The sequence below is a fragment of the Hemibagrus wyckioides genome, linkage group LG20 (genome assembly GCF_019097595.1).
Source record: "Hemibagrus wyckioides isolate EC202008001 linkage group LG20, SWU_Hwy_1.0, whole genome shotgun sequence".
NCBI classification, from domain to species: Eukaryota; Metazoa; Chordata; class Actinopteri; order Siluriformes; family Bagridae; genus Hemibagrus; species Hemibagrus wyckioides.
In genome coordinates, this window is record NC_080729.1 from 18,742,230 (window position 1) to 18,763,477 (window position 21,248).

Here is a 21,248-nt window from a genome sequence, read left to right on the forward strand (position 1 = left end):
CGCGACATATTTTCTCCTTTCAGCAAGACACTATCCGAATTGAGTATTTATTCTTGTTTTATTTATATAGTTTCAAAATAAATTTGCAGTACCTTGTTAAACAAGTGCACCATTTCATTTTTAGGCTCCCCTTTTGATTTATGACTCTTTTTAAGTCTAGCGTATACAATTGAGCCTACCTGGGAGACACCGTTTTATAGCAAATTGACTACATAAAACTCATTATTACAATTTTTGTTAAAAAAATAATTAATTAATTAATTAATTAATTAAGTGCTCAAAATGTACACCACATAATCTCTGTTTTTGTTTTTCTGGACTGAATGCCGAGTGCTGCTCTGTGGCACCCCCTTGTGGCTGTTAGTAAGAATGACAGTACACAACAAGCCATTGTTTTAATTGTTTTAATTAATGTAGCACAGTTTTGATGAAGACTAGATGTTGATTGCTAAGAAGGTGTTGATTCATTTTCTTGAACAGAAGCGCAGACATGAGTTTCGGCTGCAAGACAAATCGCAAATGACAGCTCATTCTTATTCACATGGACTTGGAATAGCGGATATTCCATATAACGTGCATAATCATCCATCCATCCATCCATTTTCTATACCCGCTTTATTCCTAATTAGGGTCACAGGGATCTGCTGGAGCCTATCCCAGCACACATTGGGCGAAAGGCAGGGGTCCACCCTGGACATGTCACCAGTCCATCACAGGGTCACACATATAGACAGACAACCACACACACTGTGTAATCATTGATATGTAAAAAAAAATGTTTTATGGAAGGAGTCTCCAGTGCCAGCACATTGTAACAGTCAGTAAGTTTTCCTACACAGGAAAACAATCAGAACAAAAAAGCTTAGATTTTGCTGTTTATCTTGATTTTTCCCCGAAGAGGGAGTGGAGACCTGTGATTTCAAAGGAGTTGGTTATTGATTATTTTCCTATAACAGCACACCCCAAGTGGTTAATTCCTGGCTTATCGCATTATCTGCACATGTCCAGGTGGCTAAAATACAGCACAGTGTCTCTTTCAGTGTCACTCAGGCAGTGTAAAAGTGCAATCCAGTGCAAATCTTTCAGTCAACTTCTCTTTCCCACACGTTCCCTTGGAGAGCATTAGCACAGCTCTGGATCATCCAGGCAGCCACAGCGATCTGATTATTCAGTAGGATGGCATCGACACTGGCGGTACCATTCGGGATCAAGGCCAGGCTCGTGAACACAGATCCCAGAGTGTGCGATCCGGAGCCCAGCAATACATGTCTGAATGGAACGTCCCGAGGAGACACGTAAGGGGACAGCAGATTCCTCTCTATCTGCAGACACACAGGGGAAAAACACACACATCAGGGATTGTTATTGTTTGGTCTAGCATAGATACAATCACAAGGGGTTTTGATTTACCCCAATGATTTGGTCGTTGATGATGCGACACTGCTCCAGGTCATCAAGGTCACTGTTTTCCATGCTGCTGATGAGGCGATTAGAAGCGCGGCTGTACGACCCCAAAGCCGACATCAACCACTTCGTTTGCACGTACTCTGTAAGTTTGCTGGTCTGAAAATTTAAGCACATGTGAAGGATATTTTTCTCAGGTCACATTTTGATTTTAATTAATGACTGTAATCCATATGAATCCTGATGATACTTCCATTTACAGGAAGGTTGGATGATGTTGATGTTGAAAATAAGACTAAAAGGACAAATAGGAATTATGTCATAAAGCTACATTCTTGAACCTTCTACTTAGTCATCAGTGAATCGAATCATTTAGCTGAGTCGATTCATTTGCTCAAACAAATAACAGCTTGGGAAATATATTTTAAAAACCCTAATAATCATTGTTTTTTTGCGTTATTTTACACTCAACACAGTCCTTTAAACAGATTCACAGAAGCTCAGTAGCACAGCAGTTCCACCAAAGTATGAATCTCACTTGTGACTGAAATGATTCGGTAGTTGTTGCTTGATTTCCAGGCAGATACACACACACACATATATATATATATATGTATATATAAACATAGAATGTAAAACTTGTGCAAACTTGTTTGATAATCATATTTCTATGGCTATTTTCTGACTGATGGTCACTTGAAATCAAACTATGCTTTGTGTTTTTTCTTTTTTTCAGTTTCAAAAGCCACTGAATTATAAGAAATGATTCACTGCATCGCAGCTTGTTCAAACAGACTCAGACGAATCATCTGTGAATGAAATCCCTCTGATTCACCTGCACCTCTTCACAATATCACTTGGATTTCAATTGAATCTCCGTATAAATTTATATAGACAATCCCGCCCCTTGAAAATCTCCTCGGAGTTCAACGATCCATCAAGCAGAAACGTTGGGCAGGATAGACTGGAATTTATCAGGGGTAAGGATCGCCTTTATCTTGGTGCTGGTCAGAAGCCTTACCTTCTGCAGACGCCGCACTTCTCTGTTGATTTTGTTCACGTGTATATACAGGACTTTCTTGTATTTCTCCACGTTTAGTCTGAGCAAGTGGTCATGCACCAGACGTAGAGCCATCACCCCGGCGATCTCGCCTGCCACCTTGGCCACCACGAGAATTTCTGGAGATGTTTCGGCTTCCAGATTCTTTCTGGTGTCCAGCATGGTGCCAAAGTATGGGTATGGTTTATTCTGAAAGAAAAAAGAAAAAGGCAGTTAACGATACAAAAACGTGAAAATAATCAATTAATGACTGTCGTGCTTACCTCAGTTTCAAACTGGAATGAAACTGACGGGATACCAGAGAAGGCCTGGAACGGATAGGCGGGGTCATCCATCCTCATCGGCTTCATCCTGTAGGGATAGTTTACATCTTAAATGCATGACATCTTCGATCTTAAGCTCAAGTTACTGTGTGTGAACCACCATAACTCTGACCAGTTACAACCTAGCGAGTGGAAACTATTAAGTATTAAATACATACACAGATGCTTCCCAGTTGTTTCCAGCCACTTGGGAGTACAAACTCTTACTGGGGTCACTCGGGGAAGATACCTTAAAAAACAACCACTGGGAATTAGTTCTGTTCTAAATGAATTTTATAATTTAAAAATCTTTCACATGAAACCTCACCTCTTTCAAAGTACTTGCTATCAAGTCATACATCAGCGGGCTCGCACTGGCTTTGAAAAAGGAACCTGTTTGGAATTTTTTTAAAGAGTCAGTGTGTGTAAATGTCTCGCAGTATCATTTATTTCAGGTTGTTGATAAAATAATTCCACCTGTGACAACACCATCCAGGCTAATGTAGGAGAAGGCTTTCATATTCAGAGAGGACAGGTAGCTCTGTTGGTGTAAAAACATGAAATGTGATGGGTTAAATAATCACAATGGGCTGATCATGGTGTGTTGTATAGTGTACACACACAATACACACTGCACACTGCACACACACTACACACTGCACACACAATACACACTGCACACACACTACACACTACACACTGCACACACACTACACACTGCACACACAATACACACTGCACACACAATACACACTGCACACTGCACACACACTACACACTGCACACACAATACACACTGCACACACACTACACACTACACACTGCACACACACTACACACTGCACACACAATACACACTGCACACACACTACACACTACACACTGCACACACACTACACACTGCACACACAATACACACTGCACACACAATACACACTGCACACACACTACACACTACACACTGCACACACAATACACACTGCACACTGCACACACACTACACTGCACACACAATACACACTGCACACTGCACACACACTACACACTGCACACACAATACACACTACACACTGCACACACAATACACACTGCACACTGCACACACACTACACACTACACACTGCACACACACTACACACTGCACACACAATACACACTGCACACTGCACACACACTACACACTGCACACACAATACACACTACACACTGCACACACAATACACACTGCACACTGCACACACACTACACACTGCACACACACTACACACTGCACACACAATACACACTGCACACACAATACACACTGCACACTGCACACACACTACACACTGCACACACAATACACACTGCACACTGCACACACACTACACTGCACACACAATACACACTGCACACACAATACACACTGCACACTGCACACACACTACACACTACACACTGCACACACACTACACACTGCACACACACTACACACTGCACACACACTACACACTGCACACACAATACACACTGCACACTGCACACACACTACACACTACACACTGCACACACACTACACACTGCACACACACTACACACTGCACACACAATACACACTGCACACTGCACACACACTACACACTACACACTGCACACACACTACACACTGCACACACACTACACACTGCACACACAATACACACTACACACTGCACACACAATACACACTACACACTGCACACACAATACACACTGCACACTGCACACACACTACACACTACACACTGCACACACACTACACACTGCACACACAATACACACTACACACTGCACACACACTACACACTGCACACACAATACACACTGCACACTGCACACACACTACACACTGCACACACACTACACACTACACACTGCACACACAATACACACTGCACACTGCACACACAATACACACTGCACACTGCACACACACTACACACTGCACACACAATACACACTACACACTGCACACACAATACACACTGCACACTGCACACACACTACACACTGCACACTGCACACACACTACACACTGCACACACAATACACACTACACACTGCACACACAATACACACTGCACACTGCACACACACTACACACTGCACACACACTACACACTGCACACACAATACACACTGCACACACAATACACACTGCACACTGCACACACACTACACACTGCACACACAATACACACTGCACACTGCACACACACTACACTGCACACACAATACACACTGCACACACAATACACACTGCACACTGCACACACACTACACACTGCACACACACTACACACTGCACACACACTACACACTGCACACACAATACACACTGCACACTGCACACACACTACACACTACACACTGCACACACACTACACACTGCACACACAATACACACTACACACTGCACACACACTACACACTGCACACACAATACACACTACACACTGCAAACACACTACGCACTGCACACACAATACGCACTGCACACACAATACACACTGCACACACACTACACACTGCACACACACTACACACTGTACACACAATACACACTGCACACACACTACACACTGTACACACACTACACACTGCACACACACTACACACTGCACACACACTACACACTGCACACACAATACACACTGCACACACACAATACACACTGCACACACATTACACACTGCAAACACACTAAACACTGCACACACAATACACACTGCACACACACTACACACTGCACACACAATACACACTACACACTGCACACACACTGCACACAATACACACTGCACACACACTACACACTGCACACACACTACACACTGTACACACAATACACACTGCACACACACTACACACTGCACACACAATACACACTGCACACACACAATACACACTGTACACACACTGCACACACTATACACTGCACACACACTACACACTGCACACACACTACACACTGCACACACAATACACACTGCACACACACTGCACACACACTACACACTGCACACACACTATACACTGCACACACAATACACACTGCACACACTACACACTGCACACACACTACACACTGCACACACACTACACACTGCACACACACACATACACACTGCACACACACTGCACACACACTACACACTGCACACAATACACACTGCACACACACTACACACTGCACACACACTACACACTGTACACACAATACACACTGCACACACACTACACACTGCACACAATACACACTGCACACACACTGCACACACACTACACACTGTACACACACATTACACACACTGCACATTACACACACACTACACACACATTACACACTGCACACACACTACACACACTGCACACTATACACACTGCACACACACTCACACACACTACACACTGTACACACACTGCACACTGCACACACAATACACACTGCACACACACAATACACACTGCACACACACTACACACTGTACACACAATACACACTGCACACACAATACACACTGCACACACAATACACACTGCTCACACAATACACACTGCACACACAATACACACTGCACACACAATACACACTGTACACACAATACACACTGCTCACACAATACACACTGCACACACAATACACACTGCACACACAATACACACTGCACACACACTACACACACACTACACACTGTACACACAATACACAATACACACTGCACACACACTGCACACACAATACACACTGCACACACACTACACACTGTACACACAATACACACTGCTCACACAATACACACTGCACACACACTACACACTGCACACACACTACACATTGCACACACAATACACACTGCACACACAATACACATTGCACACACACAATACACACTGCACACACACTACACACTGTACACACAATACACACTGCACACACACTACACACTGCACACACACTACACACTGTACACACAATACACACTGCTCACACACAATACACACTGCACGCACACAATACACACTACTCACACACAATACACACTGCACACACACAATACACACTGCACACACACTACACACTGTACACACAATACACACTGCACACACACAATACACACTGCTCACACACAATACACACTGCACACACAATACACACACACTACACACTGCACACACAATACACACTGCACACACAATACACACTGCACACACACACTACACACTGTACACACACTACACACTGCACACACACTACACACTGCACACACAATACACACTGCACACACACAATACACACTGCACACACACTACACACTGCACACACAATACACACTGCACACACACAATACACACTGCACACACATTACACACTGCACACACACTGCACACACAATACACACTGCACACACACACTACACACTGCACACCCAATACACACTGCACACACACAATACACACTGCACACACACTACACACTGCACACACAATACACACTGCACACACAATACACACTGCACACACAATACACACTGCACACTGCACACACACTACACACTGCACACACAATACACACTGCACACACAATACACACTGCACACACACTACACACTGCACACACAATACACACTGCACACACACTACACACTGCACACACACTACACACTGCACACACAATACACACTGCACACACACAATACACACTGCACACACATTACACACTGTACACACAATACACACTGCACACACACTACACACTGTACACACAATACACACTGCTCACACAATACACACTGCACACACACTACACACTGCACACACATTACACACTGTACACACAATACACACTGCACACACACTACACACTACACACTGCACACACAATACACACTGCACACACAATACACACTGCACACTGCACACACACTACACACTGCACACACAATACACACTGCACACACACTACACACTACACACTGCACACACACTACACACTGCACACACAATACACACTGCACACACACTACACACTACACACTGCACACACACTACACACTGCACACACAATACACACTGCACACACAATACACACTGCACACACACTACACACTACACACTGCACACACAATACACACTGCACACTGCACACACACTACACTGCACACACAATACACACTGCACACTGCACACACACTACACACTGCACACACAATACACACTACACACTGCACACACAATACACACTGCACACTGCACACACACTACACACTACACACTGCACACACACTACACACTGCACACACAATACACACTGCACACTGCACACACACTACACACTGCACACACAATACACACTGCACACTGCACACACACTACACACTGCACACACACTACACACTGCACACACAATACACACTGCACACACAATACACACTGCACACTGCACACACACTACACACTGCACACACAATACACACTGCACACTGCACACACACTACACTGCACACACAATACACACTGCACACACAATACACACTGCACACTGCACACACACTACACACTACACACTGCACACACACTACACACTGCACACACAATACACACTGCACACTGCACACACACTACACACTACACACTGCACACACACTACACACTGCACACACACTACACACTGCACACACAATACACACTGCACACTGCACACACACTACACACTACACACTGCACACACACTACACACTGCACACACACTACACACTGCACACACAATACACACTACACACTGCACACACACTACACACTGCACACACAATACACACTACACACTGCACACACAATACACACTGCACACTGCACACACACTACACACTACACACTGCACACACACTACACACTGCACACACAATACACACTACACACTGCACACACACTACACACTGCACACACACTACACACTGCACACACAATACACACTGCACACTGCACACACAATACACACTGCACACTGCACACACACTACACACTGCACACACAATACACACTACACACTGCACACACAATACACACTGCACACTGCACACACACTACACACTGCACACTGCACACACACTACACACTGCACACACAATACACACTACACACTGCACACACAATACACACTGCACACTGCACACACACTACACACTGCACACACACTACACACTGCACACACAATACACACTGCACACACAATACACACTGCACACTGCACACACACTACACACTGCACACACAATACACACTGCACACTGCACACACACTACACTGCACACACAATACACACTGCACACACAATACACACTGCACACTGCACACACACTACACACTACACACTGCACACACACTACACACTGCACACACACTACACACTGCACACACACTACACACTGCACACACAATACACACTGCACACTGCACACACACTACACACTACACACTGCACACACACTACACACTGCACACACAATACACACTACACACTGCACACACACTACACACTGCACACACAATACACACTACACACTGCACACACAATACACACTACACACTGCAAACACACTACGCACTGCACACACAATACGCACTGCACACACAATACACACTGCACACACACTACACACTGCACACACACTACACACTGTACACACAATACACACTGCACACACACTACACACTGTACACACACTACACACTGCACACACACTACACACTGCACACACAATACACACTGCACACACACTACACACTGCACACACAATACACACTGCACACACACAATACACACTGCACACACATTACACACTGCAAACACACTAAACACTGCACACACAATACACACTGCACACACACTACACACTGCACACACAATACACACTACACACTGCACACACACTGCACACAATACACACTGCACACACACTACACACTGCACACACACTACACACTGTACACACAATACACACTGCACACACACTACACACTGCACACACAATACACACTGCACACACACAATACACACTGTACACACACTGCACACACTATACACTGCACACACACTACACACTGCACACACACTACACACTGCACACACAATACACACTGCACACACACTGCACACACACTACACACTGCACACACACTATACACTGCACACACAATACACACTGCACACACTACACACTGCACACACACTACACACTGCACACACACTACACACTGCACACACAATACACACTGCACACACACTGCACACACACTACACACTGCACACAATACACACTGCACACACACTACACACTGCACACACACTACACACTGTACACACAATACACACTGCACACAATACACACTGCACACACACTGCACACACACTACACACTGTACACACAATACACACTGCACACACACTACACACTGCACACAATACACACTGCACACACACTACACACTGCACACAATACACACTGCACACACACTACACACTGCACACACACTACACACTGTACACACACTACACACTGTACACACAATACACACTGCACACACACAATACACACTGCACACACACTACACACTGTACACACAATACACACTGCACACACAATACACACTGCACACACAATACACACTGCTCACACATTACACACTGCAAACACACTACACACTGTACACACAATACACACTGCTCACACAATACACACTGCACACACAATACACACTGCACACACACTACACACACACTACACACTGTACACACAATACACACTGCACACACACTGCACACACAATACACACTGCACACACACTACACACTGTACACACAATACACACTGCTCACACAATACACACTGCACACACACTACACACTGCACACACACTACACATTGCACACACAATACACACTGCACACACAATACACATTGCACACACACAATACACACTGCACACACACTACACACTGTACACACAATACACACTGCACACACACTACACACTGCACACACACTACACACTGTACACACAATACACACTGCTCACACACAATACACACTGCACGCACACAATACACACTACTCACACACAATACACACTGCACACACACAATACACACTGCACACACACTACACACTGTACACACAATACACACTGCACACACACAATACACACTGCTCACACACAATACACACTGCACACACAATACACACACACTACACACTGCACACACAATACACACTGCACACACACACTACACACTGTACACACACTACACACTGCACACACACTACACACTGCACACACAATACACACTGCACACACAATACACACTGCACACACACTACACACTGCACACACAATACACACTGCACACACACAATACACACTGCACACACATTACACACTGCACACACACTGCACACACAATACACACTGCACACACACACTACACACTGTACACACACTACACACTGCACACACAATACACACTGCACACACACTACACACTGCACACACAATACACACTGCACACACACTACACACTGCACACACAATACACACTGCACACACACACTACACACTGTACACACACTACACACTGCACACACAATACACACTGCACACACACTACACACTGCACACACAATACACACTGCACACACACTACACACTGCACACACACTACACACTGCACACACAATACACACTGCACACACAATACACACTGCACACACATTACACACTGTACACACACTACACACTGCACACACACTACACACTGTACACACAATACACACTGCTCACACAATACACACTGCACACACACTACACACTGCACACACATTACACACTGTACACACAATACACACTGCACACACACTACACACTGCACACACAATACACACTGCACACACACTACACACTGCACACACACTACACACTACACACTGCACACACACTGCACACAATACACACTGCACACACACTACACACTGCACACACACTACACACTGTACACACAATACACACTGCACACACACTACACACTGCACACACAATACACACTGCACACACACAATACACACTGTACACACACTGCACACACACTATACACTGCACACACACTACACACTGCACACACACTACACACTGCACACACAATACACACTGCACACACACTGCACACACACTACACACTGCACACACACTATACACTGCACACACAATACACACTGCACACACTACACACTGCATACACACTACACACTGCACACACAATACACACTGCACACACACTGCACACACACTACACACTGCACACAATACACACTGCACACACACTACACACTGCACACACACTACACACTGTACACACAATACACACTGCACACACACTACACACTGCACACACAATACACACTGCACACACACAATACACACTGCACACACATTACACACTGCAAACACACTACACACTGTACACACAATACACACTGCTCACACAATACACACTGCACACACACTACACACTGCACACACACTACACACTGCACACACAATACACACTGCACACTGCACACACACTACACTGCACACACAATACACACTGCACACACAATACACACTGCACACTGCACACACACTACACACTACACACACACTACACACTGCACACACACTACACACTGCACACACACTACACACTGCACACACAATACACACTGCACACTGCACACTGCACACACACTACACACTACACACTGCACACACACTACACACTGCACACACAATACACACTACACACTGCACACACACTACACACTGCACACACAATACACACTACACACTGCACACACAATACACACTACACACTGCAAACACACTACGCACTGCACACACAATACGCACTGCACACACAATACACACTGCACACACACTACACACTGCACACACACTACACACTGTACACACAATACACACTGCTCACACACAATACACACTGCACACACACAATACACACTACTCACACACAATACACACTGCACACACACAATACACACTGCACACACACTACACACTGTACACACAATACACACTGCACACACACAATACACACTGCTCACACACAATACACACTGCACACACAATACACACTGCACACACACTACACACTGCACACACAATACACACTGCACACACACACTACACACTGTACACACACTACACACTGCACACACAATACACACTGCACACACACTACACACTGCACACACAATACACACTGCACACACACTACACACTGCACACACAATACACACTGCACACACACTACACACTGCACACACAATACACACTGCACACACACAATACACACTGCACACACATTACACACTGCACACACACTACACACTGCACACACATTACACACTGCACACACACTACACACTGCACACACAATACACACTGCACACACACACTACACACTGCACACACACTACACACTGCACACACACTACACACTGCACACACACACTACACACTGCACACACACTACACACTGCACACACAATACACACTGCACACACACACTACACACTGTACACACACTACACACTGCATACACACTACACACTGCACACACACTACACACTGCACACACAATACACACTGCACACACACTACACACTGCACACACAATACACACTGCACACACACTACACACTGTACACACAATACACACTGCTCACACAATACACACTGCACACACACTACACACTGCACACACATTACACACTGTACACACAATACACACTGCACACACACTACACACTGCACACACAATACACACTGCACACACACTACACACTGCACACACAATACACACTACACACTGCACACACACTGCACACAATACACACTGCACACACACTACACACTGCACACACACTACACACTGTACACACAATACACACTGCACACACACTACACACTGCACACACAATACACACTGCACACACACAATACACACTGTACACACACTGCACACACACTATACACTGCACACACACTACACACTGCACACACACTACACACTGCACACACAATACACACTGCACACACACTGCACACACACTACACACTGCACACACACTATACACTGCACACACAATACACACTGCACACACTACACACACACTACACACTGCACACACACTACACACTGCACACACAATACACACTGCACACACACTGCACACACACTACACACTGCACACAATACACACTGCACACACACTACACACTGCACACATACTACACACTGTACACACAATACACACTGCACACACACTACACACTGCACACACAATACACACTGCACACACACTACACACTGCACACACACTACACACTGCACACACAATACACACTGCACACACAATACACACTGCACACACACACTACACACTGCACACACACTACACACTGCACACACACACTACACACACACTACACACTGCATACACACTACACACTGCACACACACTACACACTGTACACACAATACACACTGCACACACACTACACACTGCACACACACTACACACTGTACACACAATACACACTGCACACACACTACACACTGCACACACAATACACACTGCACACACACACTACACACTGCACACACACTGCACACACAATACACACTGCACACACATTACACACTGCACACACAATACACACTGCACACACAATACACACTGCACACACACACTACACACTGCACACACACTACACACTGCACACACACACTACACACACACTACACACTGCATACACACTACACACTGCACACACACTACACACTGTACACACAATACACACTGCACACACACTACACACTGCTCACACAATACACACTGCACACACAATACACACTGCACACACAATACACACTGCACACACACTACACACAATACACACTGCTCACACAATACACACTGCACACACACTACACACTGCACACACACTACACATTGCACACACAATACACACTGCACACACAATACACATTGCACACACACAATACACACTGCACACACACTACACACTGTACACACAATACACACTGTACACACACTACACACTGCACACACACACTACACACTGCATACACACTACACACTGTACACACAATACACACTGTACACACACTACACACTGTACACACAATACACACTGCACACACACTATACACTGCACACACATTACACACTGCACACACACTACACACTGCACACACAATACACACTGCACACACACTACACACTACACACAATACACACTGCACACACACTACACACTGCATACACACTACACACTGTACACACAATACACACTGCACACACAATACACACACAATACACACTGCACACACAATACACACTGCACACACACAATGCACACTGCACACACACTACACACTGCACACACAATACGCACTGCACACACACACTACACACTGCACACACACTACACACTGTACACACAATACACACTGCACACACAATACGCACTGCACACACAATACGCACTGCACACACACACTACACACTGCACACACACACTACGCACTGCACACACACAATACACACTGCACACAGAATACACACAGACGGCTGTTCCGACCTCCAGCCACTCGGTGGCACCCACAGCCCCGTATTCTCCCGCAGACCAGCTTGCAAACACCATGCTCCTCCTGGGCTTGAATCCGTCTTGTTTAAAAAATAAATAAATAAAGTTTAAACCTTTAAATGTTACACATTTTTAATCCTTTCAGATGTTAAAATCATACGATTCAAGGTTAAAACATTAAAGTGGCTGCTAATGTCATGTTAGGAGGTGGTTGCTATGGTATTCCAAGTGATTCTAGGGAGCTGGTTGGCCATTGGTACCATATCCCAAGTGGTTGCTAGGTAAGAGCTATGCTATCTCAGGTGGTTGCTATGGTGTTTCTTAGCAGTTGCTCCGGCATCCCAGTTGGTTGCTTTGTCATTGCTATAGTATCCGAGATGGTTTCTATGGTGTTGTTTAACAGTTGCTCCGGTATCCATGGTGGTTGCCAGGTTGTTACTGTGATATTGCAGGTGGTTATTAGGGTGTTGCTAGGGAGTTGCTATGGTATTCAAAGCTCTGTTATCCCAGGTGGCTGCTAAGGTGATGGTAGATGGTTGCTAGGTTATTGCTGTGCTCTCCCATGTTGTTGTGGCATTTCAGATGGTTACTAGGATGTTCCTAGGCCATTGCTATGGTATCTCAAGTGATTGCTAGTGAGTTGCTAGATGGTTGCTAGGCAATTGCTTTGGTATTCGAAATGGTTGGTATGTTATTGATCTGTGCTTGCTAAGTCATTGCTATGGTGCTTGTTAGGAAGTTGCTAAGGTGTTCCTAGGCAGCTGCGATTGTATTCAGAGTGGTTAGTATGGTCTGGCTAGGGGGTTCCTAAGCAGTTTCAATGGTATTCAAATTGCAAGGGTGCACTGGTTGCTATATCATTGTTTATTGCTATGGTATCCCTGGTGGTTGCTATGGTAACCAGAATCTCCCCAAACTTATATGGAATCTACACAATCTTTGTTAAATAGAATAATAACTAGAAGGTTATGGAGAAGAGTATGTTGACTCGGTCAGGACAACACAAATATGATGCATATGACAATATGCTTATCTCACCTTCGTGTATCATGCTGGTAATAACTCTGGCTAACTCGAGCAGCAAACTCGTGCCAACTGTAGACTTCGCAAATCCAGGACCCCAGGCATCTCTCTGAGCTCCAATCACCACATACCGATCTACACCACAAGATAAAGATGCACTGAACCTCTGGAAGATTTCAGAGAGGCGTGTTAGGCAGCAACATCAAAACACAAGCTGAGAAGAACAGAAGAACAGAGTTCATCTCTCCAGTAGACAGCTTGTGATCTAAGATCTGCTTGTGATCTACCTGGATCTATGAAACCCTTGATGACTCCAAACACACTTAAGATCTTGGTCACAGTGAGGGCGTTGTCGACTTCCACAGAGACAACATCATCATCACCACCAAGCTTGTATGCTACATCTCGCAGACCACCGCCGGCCCATTCAGGAGGTGGATCATGACCTCCAAGTTTCCTGAAAATTTAGACAAGGTGTAGCACAAGATTTTTCTGTAGAACTGAGAACTTTACTTGATCAGATATGATTGCGTGCTTTACCTCATGATGGCTGCAGCTGTACTGGCTCTGATGGTCTGGGCGGGGATGCTCGGCAGGCCTGAGGATTTCGATGGAGGAAACTGGGTGCGGTTCAAAGATGGGAAACCTGGAGTGAATGGATCACCGGAGCCAAGATGGACCTGTGCAAGGAGACTAGATGTTGAGCTGAAGAACCACAGAACATCTCTGAATGTAATCAATAAAACATTAAGGCAGGATACTGGTGCAGAACCATGTTTTACATGGTGTCCCAGTATCTACATGAGTAAGTTGTGTGTGTCGCTGACCAGAAAAAAGTCTATATGATGTACATACATGACCAAAAAGATTGGTTTCCTCATCAAACAAGTAGTCAGCAGGATCTGGATAGATCAGCACTGCACTCGCGTTCACACTGGCAGCATTCGCAACCTGAACGTTAAACAAAAGTCAAAATGTAAACACAAAAATTCACATTCAAATGAAATAATATATAGAATTTGGATCTAAAATTCTGCTGACCTTTTCAGCAAAACTTATTTTTCCGGCTCTGATCAAGGCGATCTTTCCTTCTGAAGTTATATTTAAGTTTCGAAGGGACTTAAAGTCCTCTGTTCGTCCGTAATGTGCATACAGAACTCCACCCTGAATTTAAAAAAGCTATTTTATTCATCAATGCCCTGAGAAGAAATATTGAGGCTGAACAGAAACCAGTTTAAACACACAAACCTGTGCTGTTCCAGTGGGACTGTAGGCCAAATAACCAGGTTCAGAAAATGTCGTATTACGGAACCTCACTGTGTTGGAGCCTTTTGTTGGACGGACATGGATCTTTACCAAGTGTGAATCGGCCCAAGGCGTCATGCCCATATCCGTGAATTTTTTCCAGATTTTACTGCTCAGTTCCTCGTCTCCTGGAGATCCTGCTTGATGGCTGACACTGGAGAATTCACTGAGTGAGAATGAGAAAGAGAAAGACGCTCTATTCAGTAACCCAGACCTCTTTAGATTAGTCGTGTCTGGTTGGAATCAAAACATCTAGACACACTGGCCCTTTACACATAAGTCTAAACAGCTCTACTCAAGACTGTGTTTTAAAAAGAAATATGGATCCAGATGTTGGCATCAGAGCTCGGGTTATTTCTCCAGACATTAGATAAAAAATTTCTATAAACATACTTCAAACTGTTGTCAATGCTGCTTGTGGTCAGTTTGTTATTAAGCAAGGATGTAACGTTGCTCCAGTTGAAGACTGTTTCTGTCTGAACCACTTCATCTTCAGAGGGAGTAGACATTACGCAGCCTTGATCTCTCTTTGTGTGACCAACGTAGCCAATCAGGAATCCTGGAAAATAAATGAGGAGCACAAAGTTATTTCCAACACTTACAAACTGAGAAGGACAGAAACTCCAACTGCTTTATGAGGGTGAGGAGCCAGGTAGTAAGAGTAAAGGACACTGGGTTCAAAATACTTTAGGTCTGAGGACCCAGTTTGGTTGACCTGGGATTTGAACCTTAACCACTAAGCTACCACATCCCACAATGATGTAGGTCTTATACACTTCCAAATTGCGAGGAAAGTCAGTAAGGGCATCTTTGGGGTGCTTGTAAATACCTTTATCTTAGTTATACCTTAAAGCATTCCTCTTAGGCTCCGCCTCCACCAAAATCTGATTTGGGATAATTGTTTATCAATAAATGAGATTATGTTACTTGACTGTGAAGGACGTATATGATCAACTATTTACAGAAATCCTTTAGATTTGTCTAAGATTTTCATTCACAGCTTCATATCTGTATCTTAGAACTGATCAAAATTTGAGAAGGTTTAGAATTGCATGCGTTCTTTTTGCCAAATAATTATTTTATCTGGTTAATTTTGTCAGGGATTAGCATGTTTTCTACCCCTTTCACTGCCCCTACTGGACGTATTTCTATTGCAAGAGTTTCCTAGTCTTCTTCTGTAGTAGTCTGTTTAAGGAAGCACAAGTAGGACAGAACAACAAGACTAAACAATACTGTCCACATGACAGGACGATTACTCCCAACTGAGTGTAATGTGTGTCAAATGTTTCCCTATTTTTATCATGCTTTAATGGGTGGAATGACATCTGATGAATTTCCATACCAAAGGCAAAAATGAAAAGAGAGGCAGCAACCATGAAGCAGATGTTTCTGAGAGAGTGATGTCTCGATCTGATGGAAGAATGGTGCTCGTGATTGTTCACACACTCTTCCACTCTGTTCCTCTCAGATTCATCATTCAGATCAGACATGATCAACTCCTGTTGACTGGCGTTATCCTCCATCATGTGGGGCTGACGGAAACGTGGGGTAGAAATGTGGCTTCCTGATTAACTGTGGACATACAGCAAGGTCAGATAAAGCTTTTGTCTAATATACAGCACAGTGTGGTCAGAATGTCTTGTATTTAAAGCCTTGTATCTTAAAAGCATATCTGTAGAAGCCATCCCCATACATTTTTTCCCCAAGTGTAATTACACAAAAAAAAGAGAAAATATAAAAATCAACATGGTGCCCTTTGATAGATGTCTTTTCTCCCCATTTTTTTAGTCCAAAAACACACACTTGCTTTTGAGTCCCGCTGAACTGTCTTAATCCTTCTTTCTTTTCATTTCTTTAATTTAAATCATCCTTATATTATTTCCATCCTTATTAACAGTATTAGTATTTGTATGCTACTTCAATTAACCTTAAAATTGAAATCTTAGCATCCACTGGTCACTGAAAGTTGCTTTAATGTGCTACGGGAATAAATTAATAAATTGCTTGGCATTCAGTATTCCCATTTCCACAGTAACCATCCAGCTTCAAAATGATTTTGAATAGTGTGTGCATTATCCCGAGTGCATCCGGAAGGTATCCTAGGAACACTGGGCATGAAGTGGGAACACACCCAGGACAGGACACCAGAGCACGTGCATTCTTTCCTAGCAATTTAGCATAGCCGATCCACCTTCCTGCGTTTTTTTAAAAACCGGGAGGAAACCAGAGAGCCCAGAGGAAACCCACAAGGAGATCCAAAAGGATGTGCATGGAAATGTAGTGTCGCTTTGAGAAATGCGTGCGCGTGCGCATCTGGAGAACCGTGCGTACTTCTTCAGTGCATTATACTCTCACTATACTCTATACTCTCACTATACTCTATACTCTCACTATACTCTATACTCTCACTATACTATATAACACGATGTAGTAGTGTCGTGTGTGTGGATTTTAGACATAATCATAGAAACCGTTCGATTTTCCGGTCATTTTTTGCGTTTTTCATGCTGCAAAAAAAACAAAACAAAAAAACAATCAACATATATAATGCTGTAGGTATTAAAGAAACACCAGGTTAATGATTAATAAATATATATTTCTGTATAGCTTCCATTTCAATCGTTATACGTACAAATAACCGTAAACGGGAATATATACCCACTCCACGCGCGAGTAAATATCACGTGACCAAAGTCCAGCGCAAATAAACACAACTTCTCTCCTCAGAGTGCAAACCCATTTCTCTTCCCAAAAATCCTCACAAAACCTTCAAGCACCTGCCCAAAACTTCTAAACTTCAACCATTTCTTACCAGGAAGATGGTACTGGAGAAACAGAGTTCTGCAAAATATCAGTCATGTGAGTGTTTTTTGGGAGTCAGATCATATCCTACTTCCTGGATTTAAAAGCCATAAAAGTCACTGTCCAAAAACTTTTCCTTTCACTTTTTTAATCACACTGTCTATCTGTTTTGTTTTTGTTTTACATTTTTCCCCCCATTAAATTTTTTTTCCCTTTTATTGCATGGGGGAGAAAACTGAATTAGAATTTAAACGCAAAAAAAAAAATCCTTAATTGAAAAAATGTAGTGAATTTTAAATAAAAATAAATTCAAGCTTATGAACAAGTTTTGCAGTGCAACATTGCAAGCCATTGCTAACCATGATTCATATACACTATTTTTCATATAAAAAATTTGCTTGTAAAATAAAATTAGCATAATTCCACTCGTTTAATACAGAGGATAAAGACCTCACATTAAATTTTATTTTATTTATTTATTATTTTATTGGGAGAGGGCTTATGCCTCCAAGGTCCCTGAATGTTATTTCAAAAGTACATTTATTTAAAATTAATTAAAACTAAAATAAAAGAAAAAAGAATTGTAAAAAATATTTAAATTAATG

General features: G+C 43.8%; 1 protein-coding gene across 2 annotated transcripts; it reads right to left on the reverse strand.

Annotated features, from left to right (window-relative positions):
- Positions 1–388: 388 nt before the first annotated feature.
- On the reverse strand, positions 389–20,753 carry LOC131370721 (transferrin receptor protein 1-like). 2 transcript variants are annotated; one of them, XM_058418158.1, is made up of 17 exons: positions 20,654–20,753; positions 19,184–19,413; positions 18,235–18,400; positions 17,785–18,007; positions 17,578–17,700; positions 17,392–17,487; positions 17,077–17,216; positions 16,824–16,993; positions 16,552–16,671; positions 15,508–15,593; positions 3,244–3,307; positions 3,095–3,159; positions 2,946–3,016; positions 2,728–2,815; positions 2,426–2,653; positions 1,411–1,563; positions 389–1,322 (listed from the first exon to the last, which is right to left on the reverse strand). In XM_058418158.1, the coding sequence occupies exons 2-17, from the start codon at positions 19,365–19,367 to the stop codon at positions 1,083–1,085; spliced, it is 2,217 nt and encodes a 738-aa protein (XP_058274141.1). In that variant the 5' UTR covers positions 19,368–19,413; positions 20,654–20,753; the 3' UTR covers positions 389–1,082. The 2 variants fall into 2 exon arrangements, with proteins under 2 accessions (XP_058274141.1, XP_058274140.1); XM_058418157.1 differs by lacking the exon at positions 20,654–20,753 and adding an exon at positions 20,504–20,642.
- Between the last annotated feature and the right edge of the window lie 495 nt (positions 20,754–21,248).

Bases quoted from the DNA above. Each gene is read 5' to 3' on its own strand.
- LOC131370721 (XM_058418158.1), bottom strand. From the start codon at position 19,367: ATGATGGAGGATAACGCCAGTCAACAGGAGTTGATCATGTCTGATCTG. The intron at 18,401-19,183 runs GTATGGAAATTC...TTTATTTTCCAG, and splicing joins TCTTTTCATTTTTGCCTTTG to GATTCCTGATTGGCTACGTT. The intron at 1,323-1,410 runs GTAAATCAAAAC...GTGTGTCTGCAG, and splicing joins TCAACGACCAAATCATTGGG to ATAGAGAGGAATCTGCTGTC.